At 44.2% G+C, this 20963-nt stretch overlaps 1 protein-coding gene across 1 annotated transcript in view; it reads left to right on the top strand.

The window, feature by feature from the left end:
* Positions 1-19881, top strand: part of LOC115467952 (aggrecan core protein-like) — a 43461-nt gene extending 23580 nt beyond the window's left edge. Inside the window, exons 6-10 of the mRNA XM_030199457.1 lie at positions 153-306; positions 2123-2238; positions 4133-4168; positions 11902-11980; positions 18212-19881. Coding sequence (XP_030055317.1) covers positions 153-306; positions 2123-2238; positions 4133-4168; positions 11902-11980; positions 18212-18473 — 647 coding nt within the window. The 3' untranslated portion in view covers positions 18474-19881. The remainder of the gene's footprint in view (positions 1-152; positions 307-2122; positions 2239-4132; positions 4169-11901; positions 11981-18211) is intronic.
* Positions 19882-20963: the final 1082 nt, after the last annotated feature.

Below are 20963 nucleotides of genomic sequence, written 5' to 3'. Positions count from 1 at the left end.
TGCCCCCTTAATTCACTTTGAAGATCAGGTCCATAGATAGACTACATATTTAAGTGACTTAAAATGTTACCAAGAACAACAGATGTTTTGTGAAATGTACAGAGTAATATTTTAACATACCTTTATGAATGTCTGCTTCCACTCTTTTGTAGTGATGAACACAAATATATACACAGCATTTCCTGCATTTAATACGAAGATCAACCACACAGAAGCCACCGAGCTGTGTTCATCCTTTAGGGATGTTTTAGCCAACAAGGAACAAATACAAGCAGCAAACATATCTGCCATAGTACCGAAAGGCGTGTAAGTAGCACAGAGATTGGCATGTCATTTGGATGGTTTAATTCACTAGTATTGAAAACGGAATGTGTCCCATGCAGGCTCAATGGCTGTTCCAAAGGATAATTCAATATTCAGCAAACAATGGTCAGCTAAGTTATATCCAGAAACCAGCACTGAATAACCAGGCAGTTATGTGGGTATGACTGATATTCAGGGCAGGAAAGGACCTGTTATTTACTCAGTTCTACTTCCCGATCAGCTATGTGGACAGCAGCACTAAGTGGCCCTTTTACTAAGCCGCGTATGTGTCTACGCATGCCCAACGCGCATCAAAATGGAGTTACTGCTCTGCTACCATGTGGCTCTTGTGGTAATTTCATCCGAAAAATATTTATTTTCAGATGCGTGTATCGGACGCGCGTCAAGTGCCATTTGACGCACGTAGGTCATTACCATCCGGTTACCGCGTGAGACTTTACCACTAGGTCAATGACTGGCGGTAAGGTCTCAGATCCAAAATGGATGCATGCCAATTTTGATTTTGCCGCATGTCCATTTTTGACAAAAGTTTTTTAAAAGGCATTTTTTTTTGCAGGCACGTTGAAAAATGGATGTGCGCTCGCCCAAAATACACACATACACTACCGCAGGCCATTTTTCAGTGCACCTTAGTAAAAAGGACCCCTAATTGCCGATACCCACATAACTTCCAGGATGACTGCACCCCTGGACAGTGCTGTGGCAGTCAGAGAGGATTTTGAGTGGCGCTGCCCGGGTAAAGTGCTGCTAAATATCCCTCCTGTTGTGCTCAGTGTGATTTTTACTGGCCAGGAGCTTCTCCTACTGTTTTGAATATCAGACCCACAATACTGTACTACTGAAAACGTTGCCTGTTCAAATTGTTGGTTCTTGCATTTAAGAATTTTCATGGCTTAGCTGCAGGATATTTTTTGTAGAAGATTTCTAATTATGTTCCTAATCGTTCTTTGCGCTCTCAAGGGGAAAGACTTTGTGCCTTCTCCTCAGCTTGAGCTCTCCACCTTGAACAGGCATTTTCTTGTACATTTTTTTTCTAGGAATGTTTCCTTCTTTTGAGGATTTATTGAGGTTTAGGAAGGCTGTTAAAACTTTACTTTTTAATTAAGGGCTATGTGATTTTTAATATTATTCATTTATTTGTTTTGGGATTTTATGATTTGTGATTGACTACTTGTTTATAGATTATGTTTTAACCTGTTTCTTTTTACTTTTGATTTCTGTTCTTTGATTATGTATGTTTCTTTGTAACCTGTTCTGGGCTTTGTTGATAGGACAGTCTAAATTTCGAAATAAATAATAAATAAATCCCATAATAGAATAAAATAGCAGAAATATCTCATACCAAGTTTTGCTTATTTTTTGCTCTGGCTAATGTTTGTCTAAATGTTGGAGTTTAGCAGACAGACTGAAAAATATATACAGCATCATTGTGAGATGCACTGTGGCAAAGAAAGCTCCACTTTAGGACTGGTGGGTTTAGGTGTGAGATAAAGGGGACCACAGAGGTGATTCTTTGAAGGGCAACCTTCGAAAACTAATCAAGAAATGTATTAAGTTATGTCCAATAAAAAAGGTATCATCTTATTTTCTTTTCCATGTTTTATTTCTATTGATTACCTTTAAGAGTGGACTAACAAGGCTACCACACCTCTCTACTTATTAATATCCTGAAATTTTCCAATGACGTGTTTTCTGTAACACAGACGTTGCTATCATTGATTCATCTCCTTATAAGCGTGTATAGTTTGCATGGTCTGCTTTACAACACTATGACTGACTCCTTATCTTCATTCCCCAGCACCACTATTTGGTACCAGAATGGCATTGCAGTGGTCGTAAACCAGACACTTCATCTGCAACCACATCTGAATGATACAAATATTACTGCAGCTGTGTACTGTTATGATCCTTTGGGTAAGGAAGCATTTTTGCATGCCAAGGCACAGAGGTGTGCTTGAGTCTGCCTGTCTGCTTCCAGATTCATTTTTAAGCTTTTTCCAATTAGCAAGTAAATCCCACACAGATAGTCTTAAGCACTTTTGCTAGTGACAGTTGATTTGTTATGTGCAGTGGTGTAGCCAAGGGTGGGCCCGGGTGGGCTCAGGCCCACCCACTTTGGGCTCAGGCCCACCCACTAGCAGCACACCTGTGATGTGGCTGGCAGGGATCCCCAAGCCCCATCAGCCAAAAACTCCCAACAACTGTCCTTCCTGCATACCTTATAAATAGCAGATCTTCACCTGCAGCAAGCAGCGACTGATACATACTGTTCACACTGGCCCTACAGCCTTCCCTCTGAAATATTCCTGCCTATGTGTAAACAGGAAGTTGCATCAGAGGGAAGGCTGTGGGGCCAACATGAGCAGTGTGTATTAGTTGCTGCTCGCTGCTGGTGAAAATCTGTTACTTAAAAGGTATGCAGGGGAGGGGGATATTTCAGAGATCATATGGTATGCAGGCGAGAGAAGGAGAGACTAAATCACTTGTGGGACAGGACAGAGTTCTTCTGCACACCCATGTTGGGTCTAGGCCCACCCAAAATTGGGTGTCTGTCTACGCCCCTGGACTTATGTGTGGATTTGGTCATGTTTGTTTATATCTAGTTAGGCATGCTTAACCACGTTTGATAACAATATATATTTATTTTCAAAATGTCTATTCCGCACCACGTCTACAGTTCAATACGCATAATTTAAAACATAGTACAAAACTAAAGACATAAAACATAAAAACCAAGCAAAAATTAAAAAATAGGACAAATAACATCCACATCATCTGAAAAGAAGCCTTATATAAAGTCTAGATCTTTTATTTTTTTATATCAGCATAGAGCCGAAAGTCTGATAAAACGAGAAAGTCTTTAGTGCAGTTTTAAATTCCCTTAGGTCTCTCAAGGATCGAATCTTTGCTGGTAGATCATTCCACATTTTAGGACCTACAATATAAAAAATGGTTGTCCTGTTTTCTTCAAGACGTATCGTTCAGAAAGATGGCATATCCAACAGATTAGACATGATGACTTACACCATTCATAGCGCCGGCAGTGGCGTACCAAGGGGGGGCGGTGGGTGCGGTCCACCCCGGGTGCATGCCGCTGGGGGGGTGCCGCGCGCCTGTTGGCTCCGCTCGTTCCGTGCTCCCTCTGCCCCGGAACAGGTCCTGTTCCAGGGCAGAGGGAGCATGGAACGAGCGAAGCAGACAGGTGCACGGCACCCCCCCCCCCCCCAGCAGGTAAAAATGCACCCAGGGGGGTCGCGCTGCGCCCGGGGAGGGGGGCGCATCGGCGATCCACCCCGGGTGTCAGCCACCCTAGGAACGCCACTGAGCGCTGGTATAAATGCTTGCACCTAGGTTATTAAAGATCAAGTGTAGATGATAAGATTTTATCATTTACAAGTGTAAGTATGCACACCATCCATATTTCATCCAAACTCCGCCCTTGCGGACACCCACTACAAAATATACACCACTGCATGTACCTATGCACCTAGAGAATAGCGCTTAGCCGGAAAATGGTAATTTACACACGTGTTCACATACACAGGTAAATGGCATGTACACAAGTTCTTGCGACCTTGATCTAGGTGGCTCCTTAAAGAAGGCTTCTTAAAGAATTACTCCCCTAAATGTTTAACACACTTTAGTAAAAGGGTGCCTAAGTCCAGGGTGGTTCATCAAACCCCTAATGAAGTGACTAGGAAGGAAGGAGCTCGGAGATTGCAGTGGTTTTCCACTTTGGGGTTATGTGCTTTAAGCTATGTATTATCATGTTCTATATTTCATGTTGATTTGTTTATTTTTCCCACAGCTCAAGATTATATCCCATACATAAAGGAAAAGACAGGTAAATATTTTCATTTTTAATGGCAATATTTCATCCTATCAAAGTGTGCTATGTGCACGAAGTCCCTGTATGTGTTTTTATAAAGGCACCATCTCTAAAAAAAAAAAATCCAGCTGCAACAATGTAGCTATTAATAGTGCAGAGCAGTAGTGTAGCCATGGGGGGGGGGGGGGGGTTGGAGGCCTGGGCTCCCCAATTTAGGCTCGGGACTGTCACGGTTGTACCCATGTTTCGGGCTCTCCTTCTCGCCACCTAGGGGCCAGGCTTGGGGGCTGCAATGAACTGTCTGGTTATTATCACCCGTTCCAGATTTCAGCCTAGTCAGGTCCGGATCTTCCGGGCCACCAGACTTGCTTGTTTTGTTTGAACCTACACAGCACCCTTAGTTGCCTGGTGATTGCTGCAGTGAGCCTCAGCTGCTGCTGGGCTTATTAGCCATTTTGAAACTCTCTGCTTTGCCTTTGCATCGCCTTAGGCCCTGGTACGTTGGTGCTTGTTGCACTTCTGCTTAGTTTGGGTTCTTGCCTGGGATTCTTGTCTGTTTTTAGTTAGTCTGTGTGTAGTTTAGATTAGGTTGTTGCTTGTTTTCTAGTCTTGTCTCTGGGTTATAGTTTTGTGTCTAGTCCTTGTCTGTTTGTGTCTTTAGTGGCTGCTCTGCAGCTTCCAGTCCTGTCTTTTCTCTGTCCGTATTTGTTCCCTGTTTTAGTGGCTGCTTGCAGCTTTCAGTCCTGTCCCTTAGCTTATCCATTTCTTGCCCTGCTGTCCCTGTTTGTTCCTTTCCTCTCTGACCCTCAGTCCTGGTTCAGCCTAGTGGGGATCCAGGTCCTGCCCTGTCCTGTAAGTCCTGCCAGCCACCTGCACCCAGGGGCTCAACTCCTGAGGAACGGTGGTCAAGTGCAGGTGAAGTCTAACTGTTTGTCAGAGTTCTGCCTTGTCTCTGGTGTGGGGTGGTTTTGCCTGCCGCTACCGCTCCTCGGCAGTGGCCCAAGGGCTCACAAACCTAGTTCCTGCTGTGAAAGCGTGACAGGGACCCCCTCCAAATGCAATAAATACCCCAAATGGTTGGCGGAGATGCCCATGCTCTGTCGTCTGATCCTTCTCCAGTGTGAGGAAGTTGGCAGTGTGCTTTCCAGCTGCTGACACCGGTACTCCTCAGGCATGTTTAGTTCGTGAGCATGAACTGAGCATCATGAGGCATTCTGGCATTGGCATGGTCTGGGGAAGGTTCAGGCCATGGAGCTCTTCAGCTAAGGGGCTTGGGCATCCCTACCAGCAAAAGTAACATTTTTAACGGGGGGGGGGGGGGGGAAGCAGAGAAGAATGGGTGGTCCCCCTCCCATTCCACTCCCAATCCAAAATGGGCTTCTGGCTATGCCCCTGGTGCAGTATTACTTGAGAGCTTGCCTGATGTATTCCATCCATTGTATGGGTCTTTGAGGGCCTTCAGTGGTCCATAATGGTCAAATGAAATAAGACTTTTGAGGATTTTGCTGTATACTTGAGCAATTCATTTTGTACCACTATTTGTTAATTTGGATAATGTATTCTTGATTCTTTAATTCATGCTTATGCTCCTATGCCAATGTATATTGTAATTTATCTTCTGTCTTAACTGTGCATTATTTAATCTATGCGTTTTGTGGTTGACAGTGCTCTGTTCAAGATCTCTTGTAAAAGCAGGAAATAAGTATTTGTAACCCCTGCTAGGCTGGGGGCCCTTACAGCTGCTATTTCTAGCACCTAGCTGCTGTGTCTATCTCTGTGTCTCTTCCCCTCTATCAAGGGAATTCCATATATGGCACTTAGCATTATGCGCTATTTCCGTGCCGATTTTTCAGAGCACAGGCCCACCAATTCTTGGCTCAGGTCCACTTAGGCACGCATTCCTAGTGACCACAGCAGCAACTTTTCTCTGCCTGTGTGTCCTGTCCTTGCTGACATCACTTCCTGTTACTACCAAAGATCATATACCCATTTCAAGTAGCCCCAATATGGGTTCTCAGGAGGGAAGAGCGCTTGTTTAGGTCCCTTATTGGAACATTTGTCTGGCGGGGCAAAGGGGCACGCATCGGACATGTAAAATTATCCTTAACTAAAGCCCGGGAGGTCTGGGTCTACCGGACCTCCGACAATATAATGCGGCGGCAATGATGCGACTTATTTATGAGGGGGTAGGAGGCTGCCCACGATTTCTCCCCAGAGAGGGGTTTGAGGACTGGAGCCACCCATGGACTTTCCTTAATCTACTTCATTTGGGCTGCAGTGGGAATCCCCGGATCTCTAGTCAATTAGAATTCTTGAGACCAATAAAGAGAGCATGGATATGGTGGAGGAGACAACAACAACAACAGCGCTCCCCAGATGCCTCACCGTATCTTAGCATGATGGGCAATGCGGCATTACCGGCAGGTATGGGGTATTCGGTGTTCTCTAAGTGGGGAGATAGGGGGTGTAGGATACTGGGCCAACTTTTGGATGATGAATAGGTGAATTTCTTTACCTTTGACCAAGTGAAGGAGAAATGGGAGGTCCCAAACAGCAATTTGTTACAATATTTGCAGGTCCGACACTATTGGTCATCAATTAAGGGGCAACATGGGGATAGGTGGACGTGGGGCCCGATGGACAAAATCTTACTATAGATGCCCAGTAAGGCCAATAGTCTGTCCACTTGGTATAAGGTCCTGACAACGAACGGGCCTATGGGGGGTATGGAGAAATTGGTGAATCACTGGAACGAGGAACTTGGGACCAGATACACGGGGATGGATTTTGGAAAACCTTTTTCTACACTATACAGAATGGTCAAAGCAGTAGATTTACAAGAGACACAATATAAGATATTACATAGAGCATATATCTCCAAAGCGAAAGGGGCCACCATGGGGCTGTGGAATGAAGATAGATGTAGTAAATGCGGCAAAGAAGGGGGAACTCTCCTCCATTCCTTTTTGGAATGTTCGGCTCTGGTGATCTGGAATGAGGCATTTCTCATATTAAATGCTGTCTTACGCAGAAACCTGGAATGGGACTATGCAACTCTATTATTGGAGGAATAGTCATTATTGGTGAGCCAGGGGCTTAGGCACCTGCAACGGCGATTCCTGTACGTATCGTTATTGCTGGTGCGGAAAACTATATTGCACTTCTGGATTTCCTCGGAAAAGTTATCGGGGGAGGTGTGGAAGCTAAAAATGAGAGAGGTGGGCAAATATGAGAATCAGACCTATTGCAGTTCTCCCAAACTGATTAACATATGCTTATTTGTGGGCTTCCTGTTTAAATATGCTGGGTTAGGGAGGGGGAAGGGGGGAATATAGAGTATGAGGATGCATGGGGATGTATGTTGTGACACGATACATAAGGTCTGTGAGGTGGGTTGAGTGTGACTGGAAGATAGGGGTAAAACAAAACTCAATACAGAGTGCTTAGGGGGTTTTACCATAATGAATGGTACACTACAAACGTTTTGTATTTGTTAACCTTGACAATGCAGTTTTGTGTACCTGTCAGTTGTGAATGATGTTTCATTCATTTTTTTGTATTAGCATTGTGTATTGAGAATATAAAAATAAAAAAATAAAAAAAAGACACCACTTCCTGTGTCCTCATTGATGGGACACATTGCAGAGAAAGCCTGCAGTGCTGTCCCTCCACAGTGTCCTGTCCTTGCTGACATCACTTCCTGTGTCCTCACTGGTGGGACACGTTGGAGAGAGAGCCTGCAGTGCTGCTCAGGCAGTGAAAATGAGTTGCCAGGGACACTGCTGAGGTACACTGGGGAGGAGCAGGTACCAGGCCAGTGGAGTAGGGGAAGAGAAGGGAGTGAGATGCCACCGCTGGGTAGACCTGAGCCAAGAATGAGTGGGCCTGTGCCCACCCAGGCCCACCCATAGCTAAGCCCCTCAATTTAGTACTTTCTCCTATTATAGTATATTGTAAGCCGCTCAGGTGGTTTTCCCGATGTAGCGGGGTAACAAGTATTAAATAAACTTGAAACTTAGAGGGAATCTGAGACAATTTCAAAGGAATTTGCTCAGGTAGTTATCTAAGTAGTTACTCTAGGTTGAAAATTGCTCTCTGCTCAGTGGCTAATAGTATGCACACAGGTCTCACAGCATGTGTACTTACAGGTGCAGGGAAAAGAAAAGAAATGGGGCATGGGGAGGCAAAGTTCACAAGGTGTGCTTAGATTTCTTCCTACAGGGGGAGGAGGACCTGGCTTTTCTTCTCTTAGGCTTGTTTTCGTGACAGCAGTGATTGGGATCTGTTCACTGGCACCGATACTCTTATGAGGGGACAAGTTATCATGTGGGCTTCTCTTAAAATATGTTATTTTACTCTTAACCTCAGTTATTAGTACCTAGGTCTCATTTCATAAAATGGGACCTGTGCTAAAATAACACGCCTTAAAGGTAGCCCACATTGATAATTAAGCCCCTGAGTAAGAGAAGGCTGTGAACTCTTTGTGCAGAGAACAGATGAGACCTAGGGCCACTATAACATCAGTGTAACAATCAGAAAATGAACAGCTTTTTAACAACAGTATCAACATAACATTCTTATTTAACTTAACACATTGAGACCATGGGAGGTAATGTAAAGGCACATCTTTATGTTTATGAGTTTCTATGTAGAACCAAGAAGGGTAATTAAGTAGTTCCTCTTTAGGCATAAATATTGAATTTTGTTTCAGGAGAGAAGACATGCGATAGTCATAAAAACTAGGAAAAGTTACTCCACCATTTATTGGACTAGCTTTTAATTTCTTTAAGGCTATTCTTGGGGTCTTGTTTGCCCATAAAAATTTATTAATTTTGATTCAATTTTTTTTATAAATTGTTGATTTTAATAATATTGGTAACATGCTAAGAGTGTAGTTGATTTTTGGTACAATCATCATTTTTATGGTTTCAAGTCGACCCCACCAGTTAAGTCTTAATGGTGACCATTTTTGTGTTAGGTTTTCAGTTATTTTAATTATGTTAGTAGAGTTAAGGTTAAGAGTGTCCTCTATAGGGTCAAACAGAACTCCTAAATATTTAATTTGATTTTCATTCCACTGAAAATTATATTGCTGAATTTCATGCTTTAAATGTACACAATTTATAGGTTTTTGTAGTATTTAATTTATATCCAGAGATCTCTGAATATTTCGATACTACCTTTAATAAGTGTGAAATTGAGGTAGGTGATGTGAAAATGAGTACATCATCAGTGTATGCAGCTAATTTAAAGTTTTGTTGATCAATCATTACACCCTGGATGAGAGGATTTTGACGAATGGCTAATAACAAAGGTTCTAGCGCTATATTAAATAATAAAGGAGATAAAGGGCAACCCTGTCTAGTACCTCTAGTTGGATTAAAAGGTTTAGATAAGACATCACTTATTTGTATATATGTAGTAGGAGACGAATATAAGATCTTTATTAATTTAGTAAAAGATTCTGAAAAACCATACCATTTAAGAACTTGGAAAAGATATGGCCACTCAACACGGTCAAATGCCTTTTCAGCGTCTAGACCTATTGGAACCAATGGGTTGGAATGTTCCTGGGCATGCACTAATATATTAGAAAAGAGTCTGGTACTATCAGATGAAGACCTACCATGCATGAAACCAGTTTGATCTGCATGGATTATTTTGGGTAGAATGTTCTGTAATCTTTCAGAAAGTATTTTAGCAAATATTTTGGCATCTAAATTAATTAAAGAAAGAGGTCTATAATTTTGTACTAAAGTAGGATCTTTGGTTTCAGAAGGACAATGATGACAGCTTCAGTAAAAGAGCCTCTGATGATACCTGTTTCTATCATATGGTTATAGTAATCACATATAATGGGAGACAAAAAAGTTTTAAAGGCAGAGTAAAACTCTATAGGTAAACCATCAGGTTTATAACTCTTGATACTGTTGTTAAAAAGCCACTAAGACACTCCATATTTACCCCAATATGGAACAATGCTACCTTTAAAATTAACAAAGCTTGTATAAACTGGCCTTTATGGAAAAAAGCCGGCATATGGTCATTAAATTATATTATAAAAGACAAAACCTGGGTTCCCTTCTCTCAGCTATGCTTGAAATTTGGTATTCCTAATACCCACCACTACAAATGGATACAACTTAAGCAGTGGCGTTCCTAGGGTGGCTGACACCCGGGGCGGATCGCCGATGCGCCCCCCCCCCCCCCCCCCCCCGGCGAAACAACCCCTCCCCCCGGCGAAACGCCCCCCCCCCCAGGTGCATTTTTACCTGCTGGGGGGGGGGGGGTGCCGCACGCCTGTCTGCTTCGCTCGTTCCATGCTCCCTCTGCCCCGGAACAGGAAGTAACCTGTTCCGGGGCAGAGGGAGCATGGAACGAACGGTGCCGACAGGCACCCGGGGCGGACCGCCCCCCCCCCCCTAGGAACGCCACTGAACTTAAGCACTGCATAACTGCTACTACTGACATTACTAAACTTTCTACTGATCCTCCTAGTTGCTGGCAAATTTGTAGAACTTTAATGTTATCTAAAGGAGTTGCCTCCAAATGGTACAAAATATTTCAACAAGCAAAATTCAAAGCACCTAGTAATATTATGGAATCCTGGGAACATGATTTAAATCTTCAACTCGACCAACAACTATGGAATAAATTTTGGGTTAGAGCTACACATACTACTAGATCTGCATCTACATCGCAATCCATGTTTTACCTGGCACATAGAGCTCTCTGGACTCCAAGTAAACTTAAAAGGCACTCCCCAGGTGAACAAAAATATACAAAAGAAGGCCTATAAATAATTAGATGTACAGTCCACAAGAAAAGAGTTAAATTATGTCAAAAGGTTTCAAACTTACTCCCAGTTTCTGTCTCATGTGGTTGTGTGTTATATGTCCCACTCTATGGCATCTCTCCTAAGCGCTGCTCCTCAGGGGGTCAGGTTGTGAACTCTCCTTGGTCTCTCTGCTCCCTTTAAGTGTTTTTAACTTAAGGGGATCCTCCAATGGCCCCAGTCTCCTCTCTGTACAACAAAATATGGAGGGCACAGGATGGACTAATCCTTCACTCTCCTTTAGGGGCTCTTCGCCTCTCGGTTCAAGTCACACTTGAGCCCTCTGCTGAAGGTTAGCCGAATGCACCTGGGACTCAGATCCATCTATCTCCTCTTACATGCTGGATCATCCACGGGGACTCTCAGGCACTTCTGCTCCACTCCTCTCCCACTTTCTGTAACGTAGACCACTTCAGTAGTTTGCTGTCCTGCTGAGCTGAATCCCATTCTTTATTCCTTCAGGCACACTGTGCCCCTGGGACATTGTTAGATTTTAACTTAAACCTTTTAACTTCTCACCCTCCTGCATCAGGGAAAAGGACTCACTCCTTGTCCTTCCCTTTTCTCCTCTACTTGGCTTCTGTTAGAGGATTTGGGCACCTGTATAGGCAGTCCATTTCCAGGCCCTCCTGCACCTTTGGACTCTCATGGAAAAAGGCTTGTTGCCCCTCCATACACTCACTTTTTATACATCCTGCAAATTTGAAGAACACCTACTGCTGAGGTCGCCCAGAAGAGCCCATCCCTTAATTTTATTTACCTTGCAGTAGCACTATTGTGGGCTAGGATTTGCACAAGTTTGATAGCCTTGCTTTTGGACTATAACTGCTGGGTTTGGAGGTGCAGGCTAAAGAATGTTGCACAATACTTTGTGGGATGATATGTTAATATGATTTTTTTTTCCTATATGCAGTGTGGAGGAAAATCATCATGGGTTGCATCCTGGCTGGTATATTTGTTATACTGCTGTGTGCTGCTCTATGTATGAAAGGGTAAGCTACCAATGTACTTACTTGTTTTTGTTTTTTTCAGTTTTCTACTGAATGTGCTGTATTTATCTAGCACTTATTAATCACACTTTTTAACTTGCTTTCATTTTGTACAAATTATTTCTGTACTTGTAAGGTTAATACTTTTGGTATTATATAGTTAGAGCTAATTCTATCATTTGAACAGTATGAGGTGGTATAATAGCAATTTTTTCTTTTTAATTTGGCCAGGAAAATTCTATCACAGTACGGTCCTTAATATCTTAACCTGATGAGTGACTAATGAAGATTTCCTGACTAGTAATAGTTGCAAAGGGCAGTTCTGAGATTTCAGAACATCTTTGATGTAAGATAACAAAAAACTGCCCCAGATAAGGAGTGATGTACAGTAAAGGCATAGTTTGGCTATTTGGGCAGGCAAGGATTAAAGAAGTCAGATTGGCCAGTGGGGAAAATGGGAAACCTTTGCTCCCCCCCCCATTCCTAAAGAGTGATGGAGGGGGCACATTTTCTCTTTCCCCCCATACCGCCACTCACATTTTCTCTCATGTGAGTGCCACGTATTCACTTCTACATTCTCTCTCTCCCCTTTCTCTCAGCCCTAGCACTCTCTCCTTCCATCTCCCCTAGACCAGACCCCTCCAGCCTCTAACCCTGCCTTCCACCAGTTAATCTTCTGCTCTTTTCCTCCTGATGGGTGGTTACCTTCAAGTGCAGCCAGCCTCCTCTTCACTTTTGGACCTGAGGCATAACATCCTCTTACTTCCAGCCCTTATGGGCTGCCCCATCTGTTTGGGGAGCATTGTCTGTAGGCCTCCTAAACTCTACCCATGTCCTTCTAGCATCAGCTGGTAACTGGGATAAATCCTTACCAGCGTAGACGGCAATAACTAGGCAGACTGTATTAACCAGTTTATCTATTTCTGTCGTCATCTATTATGTGATTATGATGCTATTGAAATGTACAGAAATGAATGACTTATTTCAAAATAGAGCATCCTACTGTAAAGGAAAAGTTGGAAATGGTACAGAAAATGAAATGAAAATGGATTGTTTATGTAGATTTTGCTTACACCTTTTCAGTAGTAGCTCAAAATGAGGGTACACTGGGTACGTCCCTGTCCCTGGGGGGCTCACAATCTAAGTTTGTACCTGAGGCAATGGAGGGTTAAGTGACTTGCCCAAGATCACAAGAAGTAGCAGTGGGATTTGAACCGGACATTTCTGGATGTCAAGACCAGTGTTCTAACCACTACTAGCAATGGAGAGGTTACAGCTTGAAATAAGCCAGTTGGGATAAATAGGTAGAGAGAGGGCATCCTGGATATCTGAAGGCAGCTTGATTAGAGCTTTCACACCATGCAATGGATAAAATCATGGCACAGACAAACCTTTTTTGCACATTCCCCACTTTCTGAAGAATAACTAACAGAGAGCCACAAAACATTTGCAGTGGGAACTAGGGAAGATAGGGTTCAACTTGTTGTTTTCTCACTGTCTTTCCTTGTTATCATAGTCAAGTCACTTTGGACTAGATTCAGTAAATGGCGTCCAAATTTGGGCGCCAAAAGAAATGAGCACCGAGTACTAGTCTAGAAGTGGTGCTCCAAGTTGGGCACTGTTTATGGAATAGCTTATCGCGCAAAGATCTGCGCTCAACTTTGGGCGTGGGTATTTACACCGACTGAAACCTGGTGTAAATCCTCACGTGTAAATTAGGCACGGATCCCCTGAATTCTATAATAGTGAACACCCCTGACCTGCCTGTGCCTCTCCTATAACCACATCCCCTTTTCAGTTGCGTGCTGCAGAGACCCAGGCAAAGGTATCGGCCTGCTTATCCGACATTGCTGCCTGGATGTCCAACCGCCACCTGAAACTGAACATGTCCAAGACCGAGCTTATCGTCTTTCCACCAAAACCCACTTCTCCTCTTCCTCCACTTTCTATCTCAGTTGATAACACCCTCATCCTCCCCGTCTCATCTGCCCGCAACCTCGGAGTCATCTTTGACTCCTCTCTCTCCTTCTCTGCGCATATCCAGCAGATAGCCAAGACCTGTCGCTTCTTCCTCTTTAACATCAGTAAAATTCGCCCTTTCCTCTCTGAACACACCACCCGAACTCTCGTCCACGCTCTCATTACCTCTCGCCTGGACTACTGCAACTTACTCCTCACCGGCCTCCCACTTAGCCATCTATCCCCCCTTCAGTCTGTTCAGAACTCTGCTGCACGTCTCATATTCCGCCAGAACCGATATACTCATATCACCCCTCTCCTCAGGTCACTTCACTGGCTTCCGATCAGATACCGCATTCAATTCAAGCTTCTCCTTCTTACCTACAATGCACTCAGTCTGCTGCCCCTCACTACCTCTCTACCCTCATCTCCCCTTACGTTCCCGCCCGTAACCTCCGTTCACAGGATAAATCCCTCCTCTCAGTACCCTTCTCCACCACCGCCAACTCCAGGCTCCGCTCATTCTGCCTCACCTCACCCTATGCTTGGAACAACCTTCCTGAACCCTTACGCCAAGCCCCCTCCCTGCCCGTCTTCAAGTCTTTGCTTAAAGCCCACCTCTTCAATGCTGCGTTCGGCACCTAACCCTTACCGTTCAGTGAATCCAGACTGCCCCAATTTGACTGCCCCTATCGGACCGACCGTTCACTTGTCTATTAGATTGTAAGCTCTTTGAGCAGGGACTGTCTCTCTTTGTTAAATTGTACAGCGCTGCGTAACCCTAGTAGCGCTCTAGAAATGTTAAGTAGTAGTAGTGCTAAAAGATTTACGTGCATCTTTATAGAATAGCACCTAATGGGATGTGCATGTAAAACCAAACTGTTGCCAATTAGTGCAAACAATTGTTAGTGCCCAATTATTGGCATTAATTGGCTCAGTAATCAATTAAATTGCATGTGGCTATGGGGTATGCACCCAAATTAGTGCATGCAGCTTTGAGCACCATGTATAGAATTCCTCCATTTACTTCCTACTGTCTTAAGTATGTCTGTGATTGTGAGCTTTTTGGAGAAGACGCAAGGAGCGTAAGTATGGGCAGAGCCATGCTCTGCCCACACTTACGCTCCTTGCGTTTTCATGCTACGCCACTTACGAACGCTGTTACAGACAGCACTCAGGCTCCCTGCTGGCACTTTTGCAGGTAAGTTGCAAATGTTCTATACATTTTTGTGCACAAGAGACCTGTAAATGTGGGAACTTAGTAGGCCTTTTACAAAGTGCTAAACATAAGCGTGAGCTAAATGTAAGAGATGCCCATATATTCCTATGAGTAGCGTTTAGTGTGCGCTAAAAACGCTACTGCACCTTTGTAAAAGACCCCCTTAGATTGTAGAACTGCCCCTTATATGCCACCTATAAAATTACCCCCTGCATACAAGTACACAATATGACAGGTATGTGACACAGGTGTAGGTGTGTTTGGAGGAGGAGTGGGAGCAGAGTGCAGGCATAGTAACAAAAAAGTCCCAGTTATTGAGAATAAATGGTTTATGATTTGTTTAATATTTAAACTTTTTTTTGAATGGACACTTTATACTAAAAGGTTTTTGTCCTGTTGACGATTATAGGGGATATATATCTCTTAGAGACACTATAAACATAACATCTTGCCTCTAGGAGTTCCCCTCTGAACGTGTACAAAAATATACATAATAATTTGTTCTAAAGGAGTATAATTTTTTGAATTGTCTATTGATTTGAATTTACCTCTTGAATTGAGTATTGTTCAAGCTGGTGCCTTGGATGTTTGGTCAGGTTATAAAATACGCAGCAATACGCTTAATTCAACTTCAGTGGAGTGGAGTGGCGTGGAGGAGTAGCCTAGTGGTTACTGCAGTGGACTTTTATCCTGGGGAACTAGGTTCAAGTCCCACTACAGCTCCTTGTGACTGTGGGCAAGTCACTTAACCCTCCATTGCCCCAGGTACAAAAATAAGTACCTGTATACATGTAAACCACTTTGAATGTAGTTGCAAAATACCACAGAAAGGCGGTACATCAAGTCCCATTTCCCTTTCCCTCATGCAGTTACACCTCCTCCAAAGCAATTGTAAATGTGCACTGGTCCATTTTAGCTGCTTTTGCACTGTTATTTTATAACGTCACAGGCACTTATGTGCTTCGTGTTCTCCTATCCTGCTATTGAAGGTAAAACTATAACTCTGTGCCTGTATATTGACACCTAGAAGGCACCTGATCGGCGTATATTCTATCAAGAAAATAGGTGCCTACCTTCCTTTATAGACTACTAGCATAACTGGATAAATACACGCATATGCACTTAGATGTGAACACTTAGGGGTAAATTCTATAAATAGTTCCATAAAAACTTGCTTACGCGGTATTGTATAAGTCGTGCCTAAAGTTCGGCATGGTTTATAGAATACATGCATAAGTGGAAAGTCACATGGTCATTTTAAACCAATGAAAACATGGTGCAAATGTCCAAGCCTAAATTTAGACAAGGAGCACCATTATTCTATAGTTTCGTATGTAAGTCAAAGCCATGCCCCCATTCCAGCCCGAAACGCCCATGACCCTCCCATTTCCATGCCCCCTTTTTTGGAACATGCATAAATTTTAGGCACGGATCCCATGCCTAACTTTACGCATGGTGGTCCCAATTAAATCTAATTAGTGCCAATAATTGCTTGTTAAAAGGTAATTATTGGCACTAAGTGGCTTGTTGTTCAATTAAACTGTGTGTGCAAACCGGAAACCCGCCTAAATTTGCACGCACAATTTTTGGTGACCTTTACAGAATCAGGGGGTTAACGCCAACAATAGAGCTGGTGTACGTGTGTGTGCCTGTGTTCCAAGTTTTATTTAGTTTTGATATAACATACCTTGAAGTACTCTTCAGGGCGGTTTACATAACTACAATATGTAAAGATTAAGGAAGGGAACTATAATTGTAGATAGGACAGAGAGGATAGAGAGTTACTGAAATAGGATAAGCAATAGTGAAGGGGGGGGGAGGAGAAGTTGAGTCTGAGATCCCATAGCGACACTTCCCCACCAAGCGCAGAGTGAGTAGTGGGCTATCTTTAAATGAGAGTGCTTTCAAGGCTGTTTTAAATTTGTTGAGGGGTTGCTCCGGGCGTAATGGATCGTGTGCAACTCAAAAAGGTGTGCGGCCATGGGAAGGGCATGGGCGGGTCAGGGCATTCACAAAAGATGCACACAGTGTTACAGAATAGCGGGGAGCCATACCCAATTTGCATGCCAAGATTTACACAAGGTTTCAGCTGGCATACTTCCTCATGCCCAAAGTGCCAAATTCAGTGCTCAATGCTATTCTCATACCAAAGCGCCCTTTACAGAATAATGCTGAATTTTATCAGCGCTGAATTTTTGGTGCCACTTATAGAATCAAGGCATAGTGGCGCCCTGAGGCAACTTCCTTTAGCAGCACCCCCCTCCCATCGCAATGCTTCTGGCACCCTCTCCTTCCCCCCCCCCCCCCCATGGTTTGGCATCTCTCCATTCACCCCCCTCCAGTCCAGTCTCTCTTTACTCCTCTGTTTACCTCCCCACAGGTCCAGCACTGCTCCATCACCCCTCCATGGCCTGTAAAGTTTAAATCGGCCACCTAGCGCAGCAACAGCAGCAAGACAGGCTGCCTTCGGATAGCCCCCGGGTCTTCTTTCTGCTGCGTCCTGCCCACAGGAAATTGCATCAAAGGAGGTAGGATGCAGCAGAAGGAAGACCCATGCTGTGATGGAGCAGTGCTAGACCTGCGGGGGGAGGGGGCAGAGAAAAGGGGAAAGACTGGACCTGGAGGGAGGTAGGTAGAAAAGGCTTAATCTATAGACCAGGTGGATCAGAGGCTGGGTATTTTGGCACCCTTAATCACCCGCACCCTGGGCCAGAGCCTCACCTGGTCCAGTGGTTAAGCCAGCCCTGTATAAATGTGTACCCTGCCCAGACTCCACCAATGTGTTTAGGCACACTTTTGGCATTTATACATGCATGTGCAAACGTATGCCATTATTCTAATCATTTACATGTGCAATCAGCCTGTAAATGTTAAGCACCTGATTTTATAGAATTACCTCCCAAATATCTGTCTGACTGATAGAGGTTTCGCTTTGTTCTGTTACACACTGTATTGAACTCTTAGGAAAATTAATGGTTCTATGTCTTTTTAATACTAGTCCACATATTAATAGTGACTGGCCACCTGCTAATCATCACTTTATTTTGATATTTTAGGAACCAATTTAAATGCTGCCATGACAAAAAACATTCCACATGTAATGAAGTGGTAGAGAGTAATCAAAGCTACGTACCACCGATACCGACATGGAATACAACAGGTTCTTACCATCCAGTGAAAGAGGTCATTGACGCCAAATATCAAAATCCTCATCAGATTTCTATTCACAATCATCAGCCTGCCATTCGCCCAGAAATGCTAAAGTACAAGTCTCATTTTTATGACAATTTGAGCTACATAAAGACAGAAGATGAATAAAAACATTCTTTTAATTAGTTTGTATTTGTTGTGGACATTAAGCAGTTCCTGTGATCTTCAGTTGGCCTTAAAGGTCAACAAAAATCCTGTAGGTGGATCCCTCTTTCTACATATTGAAGTGGACTAACACAGTGACTGACTTTAGTCTTAATGAGCAGGAGCAGCTGATGTTAAGGTTTTACAGGAACCAGCAGAAAAAAACTAGCCCACCTCAAAAGAAACAAGGTAACTATGCAATGGTGAAACCTGGTGATCTGTTTCAGGGCCTGTGACCATACATCCCCTCTACCCCTTCCTCTAGCCAAGGACTTGTCATTGCCATGACTGGGCTAAGTTTTCTAGGAAGGAAAATGAAACAGGGAAAACATTTCTGGGTAGCTATAAAAGAAGCCTCAGGGTACCAGATCCCAGACCTGGAAGCCTAAAGGAGCAGGAGGACACTGCCAGATGAAAAACCACATGGGATGAAGCATCGTGACAAAGACTGACACCATCAATTTGTTTGATGACAAAGATGAATTGAGGGATGAAAGCAAACTTTACACGCTAGTCCTGTGAATTTGTTTTAATTGCTCCCAAATTTGTGGAACTTGTTATGAAGGGGAGCAGTGGATATAGATTCAAGTCTGTGAAGATTTTCTACTAACACTTGTTTTATGAGTGACCTCTGACTTAATAGTGATGATGCTTTTTCATGTGGTATCAAGGACACATCTAACCACCCCTCACAATACACGAACACCATCAGGGGCAGCAAAATGCCTTTTTGTTTGGGAGGGCAGGGGAAACCCCACCCCAACCCTCTGCTCCCCCATTTTCACCTTTCCCTGCTTATGCCCTTTCCCACTTCAGCCCCCAGCTCCCTCCTCTTTTCCCCAGCCCATGTCTCACACCTGTTCCCTTGTCAGCCTCCAACCCCCTTCTCCAACCCTATCTGCAGGCCCTGTGTTATCGCTGAGCCCCATTCTGCCACCTGCCCCCAGCATCAGCCCCCGATACTCTCACCATCTGCCAATGTATCCCCTTTTGCCATTCCCAGTCTCACATAAGCCCTCATCCTCTTCTCCCAGCTTAAGCCCCTGCATTTGACCCAGCTCCAAACCCCAGTCTCCTTCTCTCACCTGCTCCCTTATCAGTTCCCAGACCTTTCATCAGATCCACCTCCAAGCCCTTCTTATGCCTCAAGGTCAGCAAATGTATATATGAAGAGCCCTTGAAAACTTCAGGCCTTGGAGCTGTTATCGCTTCTATGTCTCATATTGACGTCTAACATATTAAAAACTCAATGCTTCTAACAAGAGGACTGTAATTATAATACAATTTGGAAAAGGCTCTCATTCTGTTACTGTTTTCCCACAGGCTGCATTTATTTGTGCTTGAATTGTGGAATTTGTTGTGTTTTTATTAATTATATAATAAATGGTGCAAAAAAATTAAATAATATATTGAATTAAATATCTGTGCCAAACCTTGAACAATATATCCATATTCTTTCAGGTAGTGGGGTATATATGTAAAGCAGGGGTGCAAGATTCCCCTGGGCTTGGTGCTGGGGTCTGCCTCTCTTCTGCTCCTGACGGGATCCAGGTGATTGTGCCCCAACAGGCGCGGGAGAGAGAAAACTCTGGGGCTGGACCCCCCTTAGAGGCTGGGGAGGAGCAGACACAGGGCTTCGGGGCCTCTGGTTTCGTTGGCAGGGGTCCCCAAGCCCGGCTAGCAGAAGCCTCCCTCCAGTGCTGTTTTCTGCCGCCTTGCCTGCCCTGCAGCTGCTTTTCCCCTCACGTTGCACATGCTCATGATGAAATTGAGCATGTGCAACGTGAGGGGAAAAGCAGCCACAGACCAGGCAATGCGGCAGAGAACGGCGCTGGAGGAAGCCTTCTGCTGGCAGGGCTTGGGGATCCCCGCCAGCCAAGGTATGAGAAATGTTGTGGCGGGAGGCAGGGAGGTGGAGCAAAATGTGCCCCCTCCCCTACTTTAGGCTCCACCCCCCCCCCCCCCCCCCATTTTTATGGTCTGGCTACGTGGCGGTCCGAGGGAGGGGGGGCGGCAGCAGTGGTCCCACCCCAGGCCTAGCTCAGTCTCTTGGCGGCTCTGATCTCAAACAAGATTGATATATATCGAGCCAGAGTCAGTAAATAGCACTCAAAAATCAGGTTGAGCACCCTTTATAAAATAGTGCTTAGAGCTGGTTCCTGCGCCCAAAATTGGATGCCGGTTTTTGCACTAGCTGAAACATGATGTAAATGCCGGCATCCAGCTGTACTGTTGGTGATAATAATTGCTGAGGGTTCTCTTAGGAGCCCTTTTACGAAAGGGTTGTTGCACGGCAACCCGGAACTATCGCCGACCCAACGCAGGTGCCAGCGGTAGTTCCACCCCCAATGCGCACCATTTCCGTAACCCGTTGCTAGCGGAAAACGTTCAAAAATATTTCCACAGGGGGGTTACTGCTGGGTTATCATGGGAGCCCTTACCACCATCTCAATG

This window comes from Microcaecilia unicolor, chromosome 4 (assembly GCF_901765095.1).
Source record: "Microcaecilia unicolor chromosome 4, aMicUni1.1, whole genome shotgun sequence".
In the NCBI taxonomy this organism is placed as follows: domain Eukaryota; kingdom Metazoa; phylum Chordata; class Amphibia; order Gymnophiona; family Siphonopidae; genus Microcaecilia; species Microcaecilia unicolor.
This window is presented reverse-complemented; position numbering and strand designations above follow the sequence as displayed.